We start from the raw sequence: 16085 nt of genomic DNA on the forward strand, positions 1-16085 counted from the left end.
GAGTGCATGTTTGAGTCCTGGCTGCTCCTCTTCCGATCCAGCTCTCTGCTATGGCCTGGGAAAGCAGTAGAAGATGGCCCAAGTCCTTGGGCCTCTGCACCCACATGGGAGACTTGGAAGAAGCTCCTGGCTCCTGGCTTCGGATCGGCGCAGCTCCAGTTGTTGTGGCCAATTAGGGAGTGAACCAGTGGATGGAAGACCTCTCTTTCTGCCTCTGCCTCTCTGTAACTCTGCCTTCAAATAAATACATAAATCTTAAAAAGAAAGAAAGAAAGAGAGGAAGGAAGGGAGGGAGAAAGGGAGGAAGGGAGGGAGGGAGGAAGGGAGGAAGGGCTGGCCAGGTGGGTAGAAGGAAAAGCAGCCCTCTGTACAGACAAGATCGTCCGCTCCGTCTCCGCTTGTCTCTCGGGTGTGTGTGCGTTTTGCATCCACGCCTCACCTCCCTCCCGGCACTAACCAAGCTGCCTCACTCACACCCTCTGGAGGACCTGGCTTGTCCCACTGCGTTCTAGGCAGTAGAGCACCTTCCATGCCTACAGCTGCCGGAGCCTACACTGGCTTCTTGTGTTGAAAAGGAAGAGGCCAGTTGCCTCTCTTAGGGGAAGGAAAGACACCCGCGGGGCCCGTCTGCTGCAGGTGGTTATCCTGGGCCACCTCTTCCCCAAGGTCCAGCCCCACCTCCTCTCTGGCCACAGGCTCCCAACACAGCTGCAGGTGTCCCGCCCTGGTCTGCTCATCCTTCTCTCCCCTTGGCTTTTCATGAAGGACTAACTCAGTAGCAGCTTTCGCTAAACGCCCCTCTTTAAACTCTGTGATCATTTTGTCAACAGTCAATGACACGGTAGTATTGATATCGGCTCTGTCTGTGCCACATTCACCATCGGTGATCAAAAAAAAAAGGGGGAAGAGAGACCACCTAAAAATACTGAGGGTTAGAACTCAGGCGGCCTGAGACCTGCCAGGCTCAGGACTCTGTGCTGTGCTGCCGGAAACCACACACACACTGCAGGAGGGGATATTTATTCTCACGCACGCAAGTGTGGGACACACACAGAGACTCCCTGACTTCAGATTGGATTCATCTCCATAAACCCATCAGGGGTTGAAAACATCGCAGGTGGAAAATGCACGCAGTGCACCTAACCTTCTGCACACAGCAGCTCAGCCACACGCACACTGCGGAGTGTCAGGTGGGTGCATACCCTGTGATCACAGGGCTGGTGGGGAGCTGTGGCTACCACCGCCACAGGGCATCCGAGCCAGGCGAGATCTGGATTCAACCTTCCAAGGGCGGTGTCTGCTGAATGCAGGTGGCTGTCTCATCCTGGTAACAGTGAGCAGTTGTTAAGTTGAACCATTGTATGTCGGGCCCATAGAAGTATTAACCCTTTCCTCTATCACACTTGAAAAGATCAATAATGGTGAAACCTTTAGCAGTAAATTTACTAGCATTTCATTTGTACATTGTTTATTTTTTTCAATAAAATGATCATTTTATAGTATACTTTGTAGTGTTTTATAATGTTGCCAGCTTCTTGCTATTAAGAACAATGAGATATTTAATAGCCTCTGTCTGTGGGTGCACACCTCCCCACACACATCTCATATTTAGATGCATAGATTGTCTGTAAAGATTTACTCTCTAGGGGCTGGTGCTGTGGCTTAGCAGATAAAGCTGCCATCTGCAGTGCCAGCATCCCATATGGGTGCTGGTTCAAGTCCTGGCTGCTCCACTTCTGACCCAGCTCTCTGCTATGGGCTGGGAAAGTGGTAGAAGATGGCCCAAGTCCTTGGGGCCCTGTGCACCCACGTGGGAGACCTGGAGAAAGCTCCTGGCTTTATATTGGCCCAATTCTAGCCATTGTTGCCACTTGGGGAGTGAACCAGCAGATGGAAGACCTCTGACTCTCTTTCTCTGCCTCTGTAACTCTGCCTTTCAAATAAATAAATAAATCTTTAAAAAAAAAAAAAGATTTACCCTCTTTGAAAGAGAGTTCATCAACTTCTTTTATTTAAGAGATGAGGCCTTGGTCTTGCCCAGGTGCGTCTCTGGCCAAACATCAGTGTGCAGATTTAGGACAAAATCCATGGATCGCTTGGGGTCTGAATTATCAAGGAAAGCTCTTCTGGCATAATGATGACATTAAAATGCCAGGGGCTGGCATTGTGGTTCAGCAGCTTAAAACTCCGCCTGCAACACTGGCATCCCATATGTGTGCTAGTTCCAGTCCTGGCTGGGCCACTTCTGATCCAGCTCCCGACTAATGTGCCTGGGAGAGCAGCAGAGGATGGCCCAAGAGCTTAGGCCCCTGCCACCCAGGTGGGAGACCTAAATGGATTTCCTGGCTCCTGGCTTTGACCTGGCCCAGCTCTGGCCATTGCAGCCATTTGGGGGAGTGTACCAGCAGATAGAAGACCTCTCTCTCTCTCCCTGTCTTTCTTTCTAATTGCCTTTAAAGTAAATTTATGTATTTAAAAACTGCCAATGACGCCAAAGGTGTACCTGACTTAAATACTGCAAGTCCAACATGGCCCTGTGTTTGCTTGTGGGAGTGGTTTGATCTGCCGGGGGAGATCTCTGCTCCCTGGATTGCAACCTCAGCCCGTGTTTGTTTATTACACAAGCATCCTGGATTAGCGTCTCCCAGAGGCGGCTGAGACATGCTAAGCTGATGTTGCCTAAAAAGCAAGCTTGTACATTCAGCAAACAAAACCCGGCGAGCAAGCAGAGTGTGGGATCCGCCAGCCACTCGCGGAGAGGACGACCAGCCGGGCATCCCTCTGCCTCCAGACGAACAGGAGCCATGGACATCGAGAAGGTCAACTCCATGGATTTTGGAGAATTTGTGGACGTGTTTGGAAACGTGGTGGAGAGGTGCCCCCTGGTCGCAGCGGCCGTGTGGTCGCGGCGCCCGTTCTCCAACGCGGCCGAGCTGGAGCACCACTTCCTCGCCTTCATTGATGCCCTGCCACAGTCAGGTATGGCTTTGGGGGGAGATGCTCCGGGCCAGGGGACTTCAGATCTGTGGCTGACAACACTTGCCCACGATGCATTCGTGTAGGGATACTCCCTGAGAACCAAGCCCCATCGCAGGATCAGGGCCAAGTGGTTTGGCAGAGCGCATGGTGGCCACAGGTAAATGTCCAGTAGCAGAGCCGCGGGGTCGGAGAGAGGAATGGGGTGATAGGTCGCGCACTGTGATTCACAGAGCAAAGGTCAGACACAGACCCACCTCCGGGAGCCGCCCAGTGTTCGCTTTGGCCATGTCCTGGTCTGTAGGCAAGCCAGGAGACAGCTGGGTATCAGCAGATCTAGGCGCCCAGGGCAAGGAGCACATGGCTGTCATTTGGGGCCAGATTGGACTCCACCGGGTCAGCAACGGCCTGGGGCAAGGGAGAAAAGGAGGGTCGGGATCGATAGGAGACTCTGGGAGAGAAGGGGTGAGGCTGAGGCGAGGGACTGCTAATGGAGGCTCTCCAGGGCACGAGATGGGGAGACAGGGAGCCCGAGGCTTTGGCGCACCCAGCGGACTCCGAAGCGCCAACTGCACCGTTTGCCCCAGGCCCTCTGCAGAAGGCCACGACGTCCTGACAAGGACAAGGGGCGGGGGCCGCCTTCGTGTGGGGGTTGGTGGGGGGCGGCTCGGGCCAGCACCTGCTGGCTGCCACCCTGCAAAGGTGCGAAGGGGCACATGGTCATGGGGGTCCTGCGAGGCCCGCGGTTGTCAGATGAACATCTCCAAATGCAGCAAACCTCCTTCCAGTCTAGGAAGAGCAGAGGGCAATGGAAAATCAAACGGAAAGGGACTGTGTTTGGCCCAGCGAGGGGAAGATGCTTGTGCCTTCCAATTCTAGCTTCCTGCTGCGGGAGGCAGCAGGTGAGTCCCTACCAGCCATGTGGGAGACCTAGATGGAGTCCCAGGCTCCTGGCTTTGTCCTGGCCACCTCAGCTGTTGTGGGCATTTAGGGGAGTGAACCAGCACATGGAAGCTGGCTCTCTGCTCGCTCGCTTGCTCTCGTGTGCGCGCTCTCTCTCTCTCTCTCTCTTTTCCTGTCTCAAATTTAAAAACGGCAGGCTAGGTCTCAGCTGGAAGAGTAGGTTAACCCCAGCTTCTCAGCCCCAAGTCTGCAGGACAAGCTGGAAGGGGCAGGGGGAGGAGGCGTGCTCCCCGCGGCTGGCAGGAGGATGCAGGAGGGGAGTGGGAACCTCCAGAGCCACAGGGGTAAAGGGCGTGGAAAAGGCACAAAGGACGTCTTTCTCTCCACAAAGGAAATACAGAACCCAGGAGGAAAATCCCACAATGTGGCATCGTCACACCCCAAGGGGTTGTGGGGCTCAGGCTGGGGCGGGCAGGACTGGGAGAGCGCGAGAGGGCGGAGTGCACTGCTGCAATCTGTCACTCACTCACGGCTGGCAGGGTTACTCCGTGATTTGCCATGTATTACTCTGTGCCAAGACCGGTTGAGGATAAAATCAGCATTTCTCTATTTCCCATCAGCATGTGTTCCTTCGCCTCTGACCAGAGGTTCTAGTTCAGGGTAAATCCAGCCCAGGTCCTGAGCAGTTATCCTGTATCGAGTATCATGATGGCAGAAGATCAGCAAGGTTAGCAATGGTGATAGCAATGTGACCCGTAACTACAACTTGCTGCACCTTCACTGTTGGTGTGTTTCATGCTCTTTCCCAAACACTTTGCATTTGTTAATGCACTCAATCCTCCTGCTAACACTTTGACATAAGTATTATTATTGTTATTATTTCCCCCATCTTACAGATGATAAAACGGAGGCACAGAAAGATTAAATAACTTGAGCAAGGACAGCCCCTCAGGAGAGAAAGGGTGGACCCCCTGCCAGCCCCAACCCTCTAGTGCTCAGGACCGGGGCTGGATTTACCCTGAACTAGAATTCCAGTGGAACTGGAATTCTAATCCTGGTAGTCAACCCGACAGCATTTGAAAACAGTGGCACAACTGAGAATCCACCCAACAAGTTCTGAAGGGTCTTCCTGAGACTCAGAAGCAAAGGTTACAAAGTTTCCAGAGGTTTCCTTCATTCACTTTTTCAAATAATATTAACACTGGATGTCCCAGACCCCAGTTTCAAGATAATCAACCAACATGCCCTGTTGTATGGTATAGTGGCTATAGTTAACAATGATCTATTGGAAACTTGAATATTGCTAAGTAAGCGGGATTTTAAATGTTCTTTTTTCTTAAAAAGAAGTATTTATTTATTTAAAAGGCAGAGGCAGAGAGAGAGCGAGAGAGAGAGAGAGAGAGAGAGGTCTTTCATCTATTCATCCACTGGTTCGCTCCTCAACTGGCTGCAAGCAGCTGGGGCTGGGCCAGGCCAAAGCCAGGATCCGTGTCTCCCGTATGGGTGCAGGGGCCCAAGGACTGTTTTCCCAAGTACATTATCAGGGAGCTGGATTGGAAGTGGAGCAGCCAGGTCTCAAACTGGTGCCCATATTGGATGCCCAGCACTGCAGCAGGAGGCAGCTTTACCTACTATACCATAGTGCTGATCCCTTAAATGTTCTTATCACCTAAAAAAGAATGTGAGGCGATGAATATGATAGAACTTGATTTCATCATTGTACAATATATATGTATCTATATGTGTATATGTCAAAACATCAAGTTGTACACCATAATATATACCATTTTTATTGTTCAAAAAATCAAATTTAATGCACAGCATATAAACTAGATGTAATAGAGTCTTTGAATCCAGAAACGAGAAGGGACCTTGGGGGAGATGCAGGATGTGGCCACCATCCTCATCCAGGACTTCTACTAGGGTTCCTAACAGTCTTCCACGTTAGCAGAAAACTGAGGAGTCAGGGTGCTGAAGTCAACCAAGGAGGCCATGCAGGTTTTGTTATGATGGCAATTGACCAGTAGGTGGCACTCCAGGATCAATATTGGGCTCCAGCACTAAGGGACAATGTTCCCTCTCTAGCCAATCAGGTCCCAGAGACCAAAGATAGGGAAGGGATTCCAGGCAAAAGGAATGGCCATGGGAAAAGGAAGAAGGCACATACACACACACACATGCGCACACACAGACATACCCCTCGAACAGGTAAGGACTGATTTGTGTTAAAAATCAAGAGCAATAAAGCTTTCATAGGAGGCCATCATGCATCTTTGTGTCATTTGGCAATGACAATAGTTTATTATGCAGGACTGACTACAGAGCATATCTGTTGAACCAATGAAGGGCTCAGACATCAATAATTGTCATGTAAAAGTTTTTTTAAGATTAAACTATTAAAATGTGTTCATTTGTTTATTCACTCAAAACTATATCACACTCCTTCCAAGAGTGATGTGTTGGTTAATCCCTCCTGAACACCCACCGTGCCCGGGCATCATCCTGAGCACTGAGAATTGAACCGTGAACAAGACAAATCCCTGCCTTCAAGGAACTTATGCACTGTTGAGACAGACAGGATTAACATACAGAAATACAATGATTTCAGGTTCTAAGAATGATTTGAAAAAATATGCAATACTACAGAAAGTAATAACAAAAGAAGTCTTTTATAAGAGGCTTATTTATGGGGCCGGTGCTGTGGCATAGTGGATAAAGCTGCCACCTGCAGTGCTGGCATCCCATTTGGGCACTGGTTCACATCCCAGCTGCTCCTCTTCCAATCCAGCTCTCTGCTGTGGCCTGGGAAAGCAGCAGAAGATGGCCCAAGTCCTTGGGCCCCTACACCCATGTGGTAGACCCGGATGAAGCTCCTGGCTCCTGGCTTTGAATCAGTTCAGCTCTAGTGATTACAGCCATCTGCGGAATGAACCAGTGGATGGAAGAGCTCTCTTTCTCTGCCTCTGTCTCTCTGTAACTCTACCTTTCAAATAAATAAGTGAAGAGATAAGTTTATTTATTTGGCAGTCAATGCTACAGAAAGAAAGGGATACAATCTTCCATCTGCTGGTTCACATCCCAGATGGCCTCAACAGCCAGAGCTAGGACAAGCTGAAGCCAGAAGCCAGGAGCTTCATTCAGGTCTCCCATGTGGGTGCAGGACTCAAACACTGCCTTTTCCCAGGGAGCTGGATCAGAAGCTGAGCAGCTGGTACCCAAACTGAGCTCCATATGGGATGTCGGTATCACTTTCTCTCTGTGCCACCACTGACCTCCGAAAGAGATCTTTTGTAGCAAATGGAGTTCAAGTTTAGAACGGAAGGATGTGGGCTGGGTGTGGGGCACGACTGCAAAGCTGCTGTTTGGGACGCCTGCATTCCATAGTGGAGTGCCTGGGTCCAAGCACTAGCTTCGCTTCCAATTCCAGCTTCCTGTGAATTGTGTACCCTGGGAGACAGACAGCAGGTGATGGCTCAAGTCCCTGGGTCCCTGTAACCCATGTCAAGACCCTGACTGAAAGCTTTCTCCCAAGTTGGGAAAAGTACAATTGGTATACTTTCACCAATTCCATTCAACACTTAACCAGAAGTTATAGCTAGGCCAGTTAGACAAGATATAAGAGGCATACACATTGGAAAGAAGGAGAGAAAGAAGGCTCTGCATTCACAGGTGATCCTATATAGAGAAAAGCCTAACTGTAGCTAATAAACAAATTCCGAGAAGTTACAAAATACAAGATGAATGCAAAAAAATCGTCAGCATTTCTGCACACTTGTAATAAATCCTATGAAAAGAAAAGTAAAAAAACAATTCCAGGGGTCTGCATTGTGGCATGGTGTGGTAGGCCACCACCCGTGACACTGGCATCCCATATGGGCGCTGGTTCGAGACCAAGCTGCTCCACTTCCAATCCAGCTCCCTGCTAATGCACCTGAGAAGGCAGGGGAAGATGGCCTAAGTGCTTGGGCCCCTGCACTCACGTGGGAGACCCTAATGAAGCTCCTGGCTCCTGGTTTCAGCTTGACTCACCCCCAGCTATTGTGGGGGTGAACCAGCAGATGGAATATCTCTCTCTCTCTCTGTCTCTCCCTCTATCTCTCTTGTTCTCTCTTTCTCTCTGTCTTTCAAATTAAAAAGAAAAATTCAGAGGATGAGAAGGAAGCTGCCAAGATCTAGGTTGATACTACTCTGAGAGAGCAGCCTGGAACCAACTTGGTTGCTGCAAGGGACTTGGCAGAGGGAAAGTCAGGAGCAGGCAGGCTAGACCAGAGGGTGGAGAGCTTTTTTTGCAGCAAGAAATCTGGTTTTCTCCACTTGCAAGGTGATCCAAAGATTGCTGTGGAACGGGGTGAGGGCTACATCAGACGCAGGCAGGTCCGGTGCAGGGGCTTCTGCAGTAGTGGAGGTTAGAACGGAGGAAGCCGGTGCCACGCTGGGGGCAGTAGAGAGGGGAGACGGGACTGGTGCTCAGAACGGAGTTGGAGCCAACAGGATTTTTTAAAAATGGATTTGGTGAGGGAGGCAAGAAAGAAACAAGGAAGAATTAATGATGAGACCCAAACCCCTAGTCTGCGCAACTGGGTGGAGAGTGGTCTCATTTTCTCTCATGAGGAAGACTCAGAATTGCGAGGACAAGATGGGGGAAGGTACTTGTTGAGTCAACGGTGTCTCACAATCACCCAAATGGGAATGCCGAGGCCCCATCGGATCCCAAGACAGGAACCCAGTGGAAAGCCAAGATCTGAGTGTCATGGGGGACTTGGTGACAATGGAAAATCATGGCACTGCCTGGAAACGGGTACAGAAAGGAAGGGGTGTGCCCACGGGCCCCAGAGGGTCTTCAGCGTTGGTGAGCTCACAAAGCAAGACAGCAAGGTGCAAGGAAGCCAAGTGTCTCTAAAGGCAAACGATGACAATCTGTCAACAAGGAGAGGGGGCCACCGTGTGGCACAGGACACGAGACACGCTCCTGACAAAGAAGGGCCAGGGCATTGCTCAGGCCTCCAGCAAGAGGCCTACCATCTGTGACTTTGGGGAGAGCAGACTGGCAAGTGGGGCTTAACGCTTGATAGAGCGAACCTGGAAGCATAGGGGAGGAAGCTGAGAGGCCAGGAGGCAATCCTCGGAGGGATTTGCTGTCTGGTGGAGCAGAGACATGAGCAGAAACCAAGAGAGCTTAGCTTTCATTTTGTTTATGGGATGAGTTAGTCTAAAGTGTTTGTTTGCTCGTGGGTGGGGACAGGTTGGGGGTGAGGAAACTGATGTTTTAGGTCACAGAAGCAAAATTTTCTATAAGAGGTCTAGCATCAAAAGGAACAGGTGGCTTTTCACAGAAGGGACAGTCCCCCACTGCACCAAGAGTAAGGCCACCCTGTGGCTATGGCCGCAGGTGGATTGGTAGGCGGCTCTGGGTAATCGTCTGACGGGCTCTGGGTAATCGTCTGTCCGTCAGAGGCCACCACTGTTGTCCCCGCCATTCTCCTGCTGAAACAATGCGTGTCTATTCTATGCCAGGAGCTCTTTCAGGTACAGTGATTCATGCCCTGAGATCCCAGCAAATAACTCAGGGCCACACCTACATCTGGTGTGATGTGCCAGTGACACAGCCCAAGTCCTGAAGCTCACGGAAGACCCAGAAGCACCGACACGCCCTGACCTGGCCCTCACTTGGGCATTTGAGGTTAGGGGGTGGGGTTCAGGACTGGAGACAGGGAGGTGGCATCAGCCAGCTTGGTCTCCAGTTTCCTGCTGGGATTACTGTGGGGACTGGGGGGAGGAGCAGCCAGGAGTAGCTTTGGTATACACAGGTGGTGGTAGGGAGCTGGGCCCTGGCTACAGTGATTTGGGGCAATGATGGTGCACTCTTTGGCCAAGGAGGTCGGCTTTTGTTTCTTCTGAGCAACCATCCCCTCCCCATCTCAGTGCATCTTTCCTTGTCACCTACACCAGAGGGGTGTGTGTGTGTGTGTGTGTGTGTGCAGCCCAGATCCTCTTATTGTAGTCTTTTTTCTTCTACCCATGCCCTGCCTCCTTTCTCTTCTCTCTTCCCTGTCCTCCCTAGAAGAGTGGAAACCCATGCTCACTCCCAGGCAAACATTAACCTCTGTGGGCAAGGGCAGGAAGGGCCAGGGCCAGGGCCAGGGCCAGGTCTGGCGTGCGTGTCCCCCCCCAACAGCCGGTGTGCTGGGGGAAGTGCAGGAAGGTGTAGGGGCAGTAAGAAGACACGCTCCTTACACTCCTCCCCAATTGCTAGTCCCCCCACTCCAGCTCCCGCTGGAGGAAGAAACTGGAGAGAGACAGAGAGAGAGAGAGAACCTCTGCAACCCCCCCACCTGGGTGAGGGTACAGAAGTTCACAAATACCTAAGGAGTGTAAGCCCTCAGGGCTCATCTTCTGGGCCTGAACCAGGTGGGGGCCGAGGAGTCCTCTGGGTAGGGATGCTGTCTGCCCCGAGCTGCGTTTCCCTCCAGGGAGGGCCGGTGAGCAGCCTTGTGGCACTGCTGCCAACCATGGCCCAGGGCTGGGCCACTCCTCCAGGTAGGGAGTTGAACACCTGACAAGGCTGGGGGCAGGGAGCGGGAAGGCAGGTCTCCTTCGGGCAGTGCTGGAGGGCCCTGCTGGCAGGGTGCCGGACAGACGGCCTGAAACTGAAGTGGAGGGAGAGAGAGAGACAGAGACAGAGAGACAGAGAGAGCGCGCCGTTGGTGACTCTGGTTTCCTTTTGAACGCCCTTAACCATGCAGGGGCAGTAGTGAGGAGGGTGCTCGGTGCAGCCAGCTGAGTCACCTTGGACGGGTCACCCCACCCTTTCTGAACTTTCATCCGCTGATCTTTCAGAGGTAGCCTCTGACTGTCCCTTCCTCTGGGGACATCCACCAGCGAGCGTCACCATCCCACCTGTCCTTATTGGGCACCAATGGTAACGTTTGAGGAAGAGGAGCTTTTCCTACAACCGCAGCCCCATTTGCTCTGTGTATGATACACAAGGGTGTTTTCAATACTCCTCTCCGCCAAGGCAGCCTCAGATCCAGCACTCCCCTCTCCCGGGCCAGAGGTGCTGCAGCAGGGAGTGTGGCCGGTCAGCGCAGCTCCTCAAAGGTTACCTACACCACCAAAAACGACCACTGCTCTTAGTCTCAGTGGGCTCTGGGTCTCAGACAGATGAACCCTCTCTAATGCTCACCACTACTCAGCTGTCATTCCTTGTCTAGATCCTGGCCCTCTGCCTGCCCCATCTGAAATATTGCCTAGAGCCCAGGATTCCGACTCTCTCTCTCCCTCTCCCTCCCTCTCTCTCTCTCTCTCTCTCTCTCTGGACCGCTCATCGCTCATCGAAGTGACGGGGCAGCGCCTCGGGAACCCCCCAGGTTAGGGCTCAGCAGCTCAGACAAGCCGCCAAGGTCCGGGTGTGGACCAGAAAAAGCTTTCTTCCGAGAATCCTCTGTTCTCTGTTGGCCCTTGGGGTCTCCAGCCGCAGTGAGGGGACTGATGAGCCGCCGGCAGGGCGGATGGTGGTGGGGGTGGGGTGGGGAGGTGAGCCCGGATTTTCTTGAAAAGAGAAACGCCATCCTCACTCAAAGGTGGGAAATGGATTTCTTTGCAGTTAATCATCTGCAAAGCCCTTTGGATGTCAGATTCCAGAAACCCGTAACTCACACTTAGGGTCACAAAACCCTGGGCATTTATTTGCCCAGTCCCCAGGACCCGCCCCGCCCCTACGCGTCCTCCTTCGGCCAGAACGAAACCCGTGGCAGGGTTTTCGCAGGAAGTGTTCGGGCCCTCGCGTCCGGCCCCTTCCGACATCAAAGCCCCCCCCCCGAGAGCACAGGGGTTTGAGAAGATACGGAACGCTCGGGCTCCTTATCGAGGTCCGCTCCCTCCGGAGCAAGTCGTAAATTCCGAGCCTCGGCGGCCGCCCTCTCTCCCCTCCACTCTTCCTCTAAGTCTCAAAGGACAACCCTGGCCACTTCCCGCCCCGCCCCCGGGTCCTGGATGGGCCCGAAGGTAGCGGGGACCCAGAGGGGCGGGAGGTCGAGAACTCGAGAGAGGGCCGGCTCCGCTGGGACCCCGCTCGGATCCCGCAGCCTCCTCCGGGCGGGGTAGGAGGGCAGGCCGGGCCCGTGCGCCGCGTCACCGCGGACAGAGCCGTACGTAGTGCGGCGCGCCCTCCCCGGGACGCGGCGAGGATGCAGGCGCCGCAACGCGCTTCCGCTGCGTGTTTGTGTTTCTCTGCAGGCCAGGAGGGCATCCTGCGCTGCCACCCGGACCTGGCCGGCCGCGAGCTGCAGCGGGGAACGCTCACGGCGGAGTCGCAGCGGGAGCAGAGCGGAGCCGGGCTGACGAACCTGGGCGCCGACGAGCGGCTCCGGCTGGCCGAGCTCAACGCACAGTACCGCGCGCGCTTCGGTTTCCCCTTCGTGCTCGCCGCGCGCCTCAGCGACAGGGCGGCCGTGCCACGAGAGCTGGCACGCCGGCTGCGGCGCCCGCCGGCGCTGGAGCTCCGCACCGCCCTGGACGAGGTGAAGAAGATCTGTCGCCTGCGCCTCGCCGACCTCCTCGGCTCCAACCCTGCCAAGTTGTAGCAGACGCGCGGTCCGCGGGGCCACCCCCGGGCGCACCGCGGCATGCGCCCGGGCCTCTGGCCGCCGCGGTGCGGGTGAGCGCAAGGCTGACTCGGGCCAGATCGGCGTCCGCACACACGCGCAGAAGAAGTGGAGAATTAAGGCAATCATACGCCTCTCCCCACCCCCCACCCCCCTCACGCGCATGCCTTGTCAAAATATCCAGGGGTAGTACTCTACCCCGAGTTATCCAGCTCATTGCTTCAATTTTTCCCTCCCGGTGCGGCCTGCCCGCACTGCCAGCTTTTGTGGATCCAAAGCGCTTTGCCTACTCGTGTCGGCTTCCCACCCTCTCCGGCTAAGCCCGAGCCGCAAAGCAAAACGGACGGAAAAAGGCCTCTTGTGTTTCCCAGCGGTTTGTCTGTTTGTTTTTTCTTCTCCCACCTCATTTGCAGCACCCGGCATTTACAAGTGAGCCCGAAGTGGCTTTCTGGCTCTGGGGCGCCGCTGGGGGCTGGAGCTAGGAAGACAGAGCGCTGGTCTCGGTCCCGGCGCAGCCGGGAAACTGCGGGAGGCGGGCGATGGCCCCAGGAGCAATCTGCGCGGGGTCCTCTGGGGGAAGGCGCCCCGAGGGCTCGGGCAGAATGGCTGCAGCTAGGGATTCCTCAGAGGGAGAGCAGTGGGAAGCGGGTGTCTCTACGTAGGCAAAACCTGAAGGCCAGGAGCCGGTGAGTGCCCTGGCTCTCCCGAAGATGGGCATTTGGGGGCTGGCTCCACTGCCCTCAGGAAATCTACCCGGTTTTAAATTGATGACAAGACGCTCTGCCCAATGCTGAGTGTTGTGCGCCGTGGGATGAGGGGGGACCCTGCTGAAATGCAAGGAGATTGGTGCCTTTGAAATCTTGCCCTGCACAGTCCTCTACCTCTTGTTCATGCCGGGACTCCAGGGCTGGCTGAGGGGCAAGTACGCCAGCCTCCCTGGAAGCCCACTGCATATCTGCCCCTCACCACGTCTGCCTAAAGGGCCCCCAAAGAATACCATTGAGGCTTCTGTTGGCAGAGAAGGAAAGCAGCCCTGTCTCCCCAAGGCAGGCAGGGTAAGAGGTGAAGGCAAGGCCTTCCGTGGATAACCAGCCCCGTGCAGGGTTAGCAAAGCAGCCACAACAACAAGCTAAGAACTTTTCCATAGAGAGCTGCACGGCTGCTCCCCTGGTTCTGCGACTGATGTTCCACAGCCTGACATCACGGTGGAGCACTAGGAACTTAGCCACGGAGTCCCGTCTTCCTTCCCCCCTCTTATAGGTGTTCCCACCAGTGCGGCAAGGGTGAAGGCCAAGAGAAGTGGGTTATGGGACAGGTTCGGGGAAAGCAGGCTGCTACCACTGTCCCTGTCGCCAGAAACCTCTCGGGTAGGAGCACCTGGCACACTCGACGGAGAGAGCTTGATGACTCAGTTCCTGCACCCTGCGACCCAGAGGGAGGCTTTGGGCTGGGTCCCGTCTCCTTCCTGCCAGGTAACTTTGGGGGGGGGGCACGGAATCTGACACCGGAGACTCTGCTGCTTGGCTGGGCCCAAGACTCAGAGTGACCCAAGACTAAGAGGAATCCAGGGTTTGCATAGACGGCCCCTAAATGCAGCAATGCGCTCCAGGTAAAAGGCGCAGAACCCACCGGCCCAAGCTTCCCTGCGGGGTCTTTGGTGGAAGTGGAGAGGAGCTCTGGACCTCTGCGTCTCGGATTACACCATTTGAACATTTTCAACAGCCCACAGCTTGTCCGGGAAATTGTTTATTCCCGTGGGGAGGGGTCCGCATGGCGGGCAGACGCTGCCTCTGCCTGTTTTGAAGCAGGTGTGAGTGAGGGGAAGGAGCGCTGGCTTCGCCGGGCGCTTCCTCAGGCCCCCCGCGACTGGCAGCCGCCAGGGCGAGTCCAAGGAGCGGGCGCGGGGCTGGTTAGGCGAAGGCCGTGGGTGGCTCTCATTGCCCCTTCCAGGAGTAGCGCGGAGGCCGAGGCTGCTCCGCACCTGGACGGGTCCCCTGTGGCTGCCGAGATCAGGCAGGGGAGTCTTCTCTGGCTACATCTTGGCTTCACCAGAGCCACGACCTGAGCTTCTGCTGGCCTCGGTTCTGTCCTGGTGCGCAGGATGCGGGAGACAAACCCTGGCCGTAGGCACAGCGGCCACGGACCGGGACCTGAGTGCACACGCCAGCCGGGGCTGAGAGCTAAGAGGCATCCCAGGTGCCTCCCGGGGCACAGAAGTGGTTGGGGGCAGATTCCAGAATGAAGAATTAGTACCTTACTTACTGATTCGTTAAAACAAAATAAGCACCAAACCACACACACAAGCCCAAAAACAACCCTGAAGGTTGGAAGGCGAGGATCTGAATCAAGGTTTGCCACTGGACATTCCATCCCTGCCCTTATGCCATGTCCGCACCCCTGTGAGATGTCCAAACCTGGGCAGGTGAACGGTTTGAGTAAAGGAATCGGAGAGAGCAGCTCAGCTTAGGAACTGGGGAGCCGAATCCGACCTTGCCACATGCCTACATAACTGGGGAACAGAACGGGGTTTCCTTTTTATTCGGAAAGGTAGGTTGCCCAGCCTGTGTGCCCCAGAGGTGATCCCAGCCTGGGTCTGGGAAGACAGAAGGGACAGTTCTCCCATTTGGAGCTTGGACGCCTTTTCTAGCGATCAGGCACACCAGGAAATGGGTTCTCAGGAGGAGAGAAGAACTCTTTTGAGAAAGTATTTGCTGTGAAACAAAAGCAGCAGGTGCCTTCTCTGTTGACTGGAAAAAAACCTGGGACAGAGCCTATGGAAAACCCACCCACCGGTCAACGAATAGGAGGTGAAAAGTTGCCAGATTTCTAGCCCCGGCAGAACCCGGTTATTCTGAAACTGTCAGGTGCAGGAGCTGGGGGTGGGGAGTGAGGTTCTCTGGATCTTACTGCTGCATGGCTGTGTGCTGGGGATGTGTTTCCTGAGTGGCAGCAGCCCGCCTTAGTAATCATTAACATCTCTGCAGGCTGCAGTGAGTCCCAAAGAATGCACGTGCAGCAGAGGTTTATTTTTAGGGACTTGAAGACCTAGCTGTGTGACCTTGGATATGTTACCTCACCTCTCTGGGCCTCAGATGCTCCTTTGGGAAGGGACCCAAAGATTCCTGTCACCCCTCTAGGGAAAGCAGCTAAGCCCATGGGCCCGGGGGTGGGGGGCGGTGGTCAAGGAGAGCTGAACCTTTATCTGAGTGTGTTCCCTCACCAGCCATATAAAACATAGCCTCTGGGGCTTCCTAGGAACTTATTTTCATATGATTAAACAGAGGTCTTTGGAGGCACAAGACAATGGTGACAGAACAAATGTTAACTGAAAGCCCTCCACTCCAAACCCACATGATAACACCGGGCTAGTGCCTGGCTGGACAGCCAGCCTCTCTCTGGCATCCAGCCGTTCCCTTTAGAATGGAGCTCCTTTGCTCCTGAGCCACTGACCCCCAAGGCTGCCCTAGGTTCCTCCCTCTGGAGGGATTTAAATCATTTTCTGTGCTCATCCCTCACCTAGAATTATACTGCATCATGCAGTCCCAATCAGTGTCCACTGGCACTAGTTTTTGAAGAAAGAAGGAGAACAGGCCACTCCTATTT

General features: G+C 54.2%; 1 protein-coding gene across 1 annotated transcript; it reads left to right on the forward strand.

The window, feature by feature from the left end:
• Positions 1–2634: 2634 nt before the first annotated feature.
• Positions 2635–12852, forward strand: URAD (ureidoimidazoline (2-oxo-4-hydroxy-4-carboxy-5-) decarboxylase). The gene is made up of 2 exons (XM_002721424.6): positions 2635–2979; positions 12115–12852. Exons 1-2 carry the CDS (start codon positions 2673–2675, stop codon positions 12459–12461), a joined length of 654 nt encoding a protein of 217 aa, XP_002721470.4. The 5' UTR covers positions 2635–2672; the 3' UTR covers positions 12462–12852.
• The last annotated feature ends 3233 nt before the right edge of the window (positions 12853–16085 follow it).

The sequence above is a fragment of the Oryctolagus cuniculus genome, chromosome 9 (assembly GCF_051225735.1).
Source record: "Oryctolagus cuniculus isolate XC-2025 breed Fujian yellow rabbit chromosome 9, ASM5122573v1, whole genome shotgun sequence".
Lineage (NCBI taxonomy): Eukaryota > Metazoa > Chordata > Mammalia > Lagomorpha > Leporidae > Oryctolagus > Oryctolagus cuniculus.

Bases quoted from the DNA above. Each gene is read 5' to 3' on its own strand.
- URAD (XM_002721424.6), top strand. From the start codon at position 2,673: ATGTTGCCTAAAAAGCAAGCTTGTACATTCAGCAAACAAAACCCGGCG. The intron at 2,980-12,114 runs GTATGGCTTTGG...GTTTCTCTGCAG, and splicing joins TGATGCCCTGCCACAGTCAG to GCCAGGAGGGCATCCTGCGC.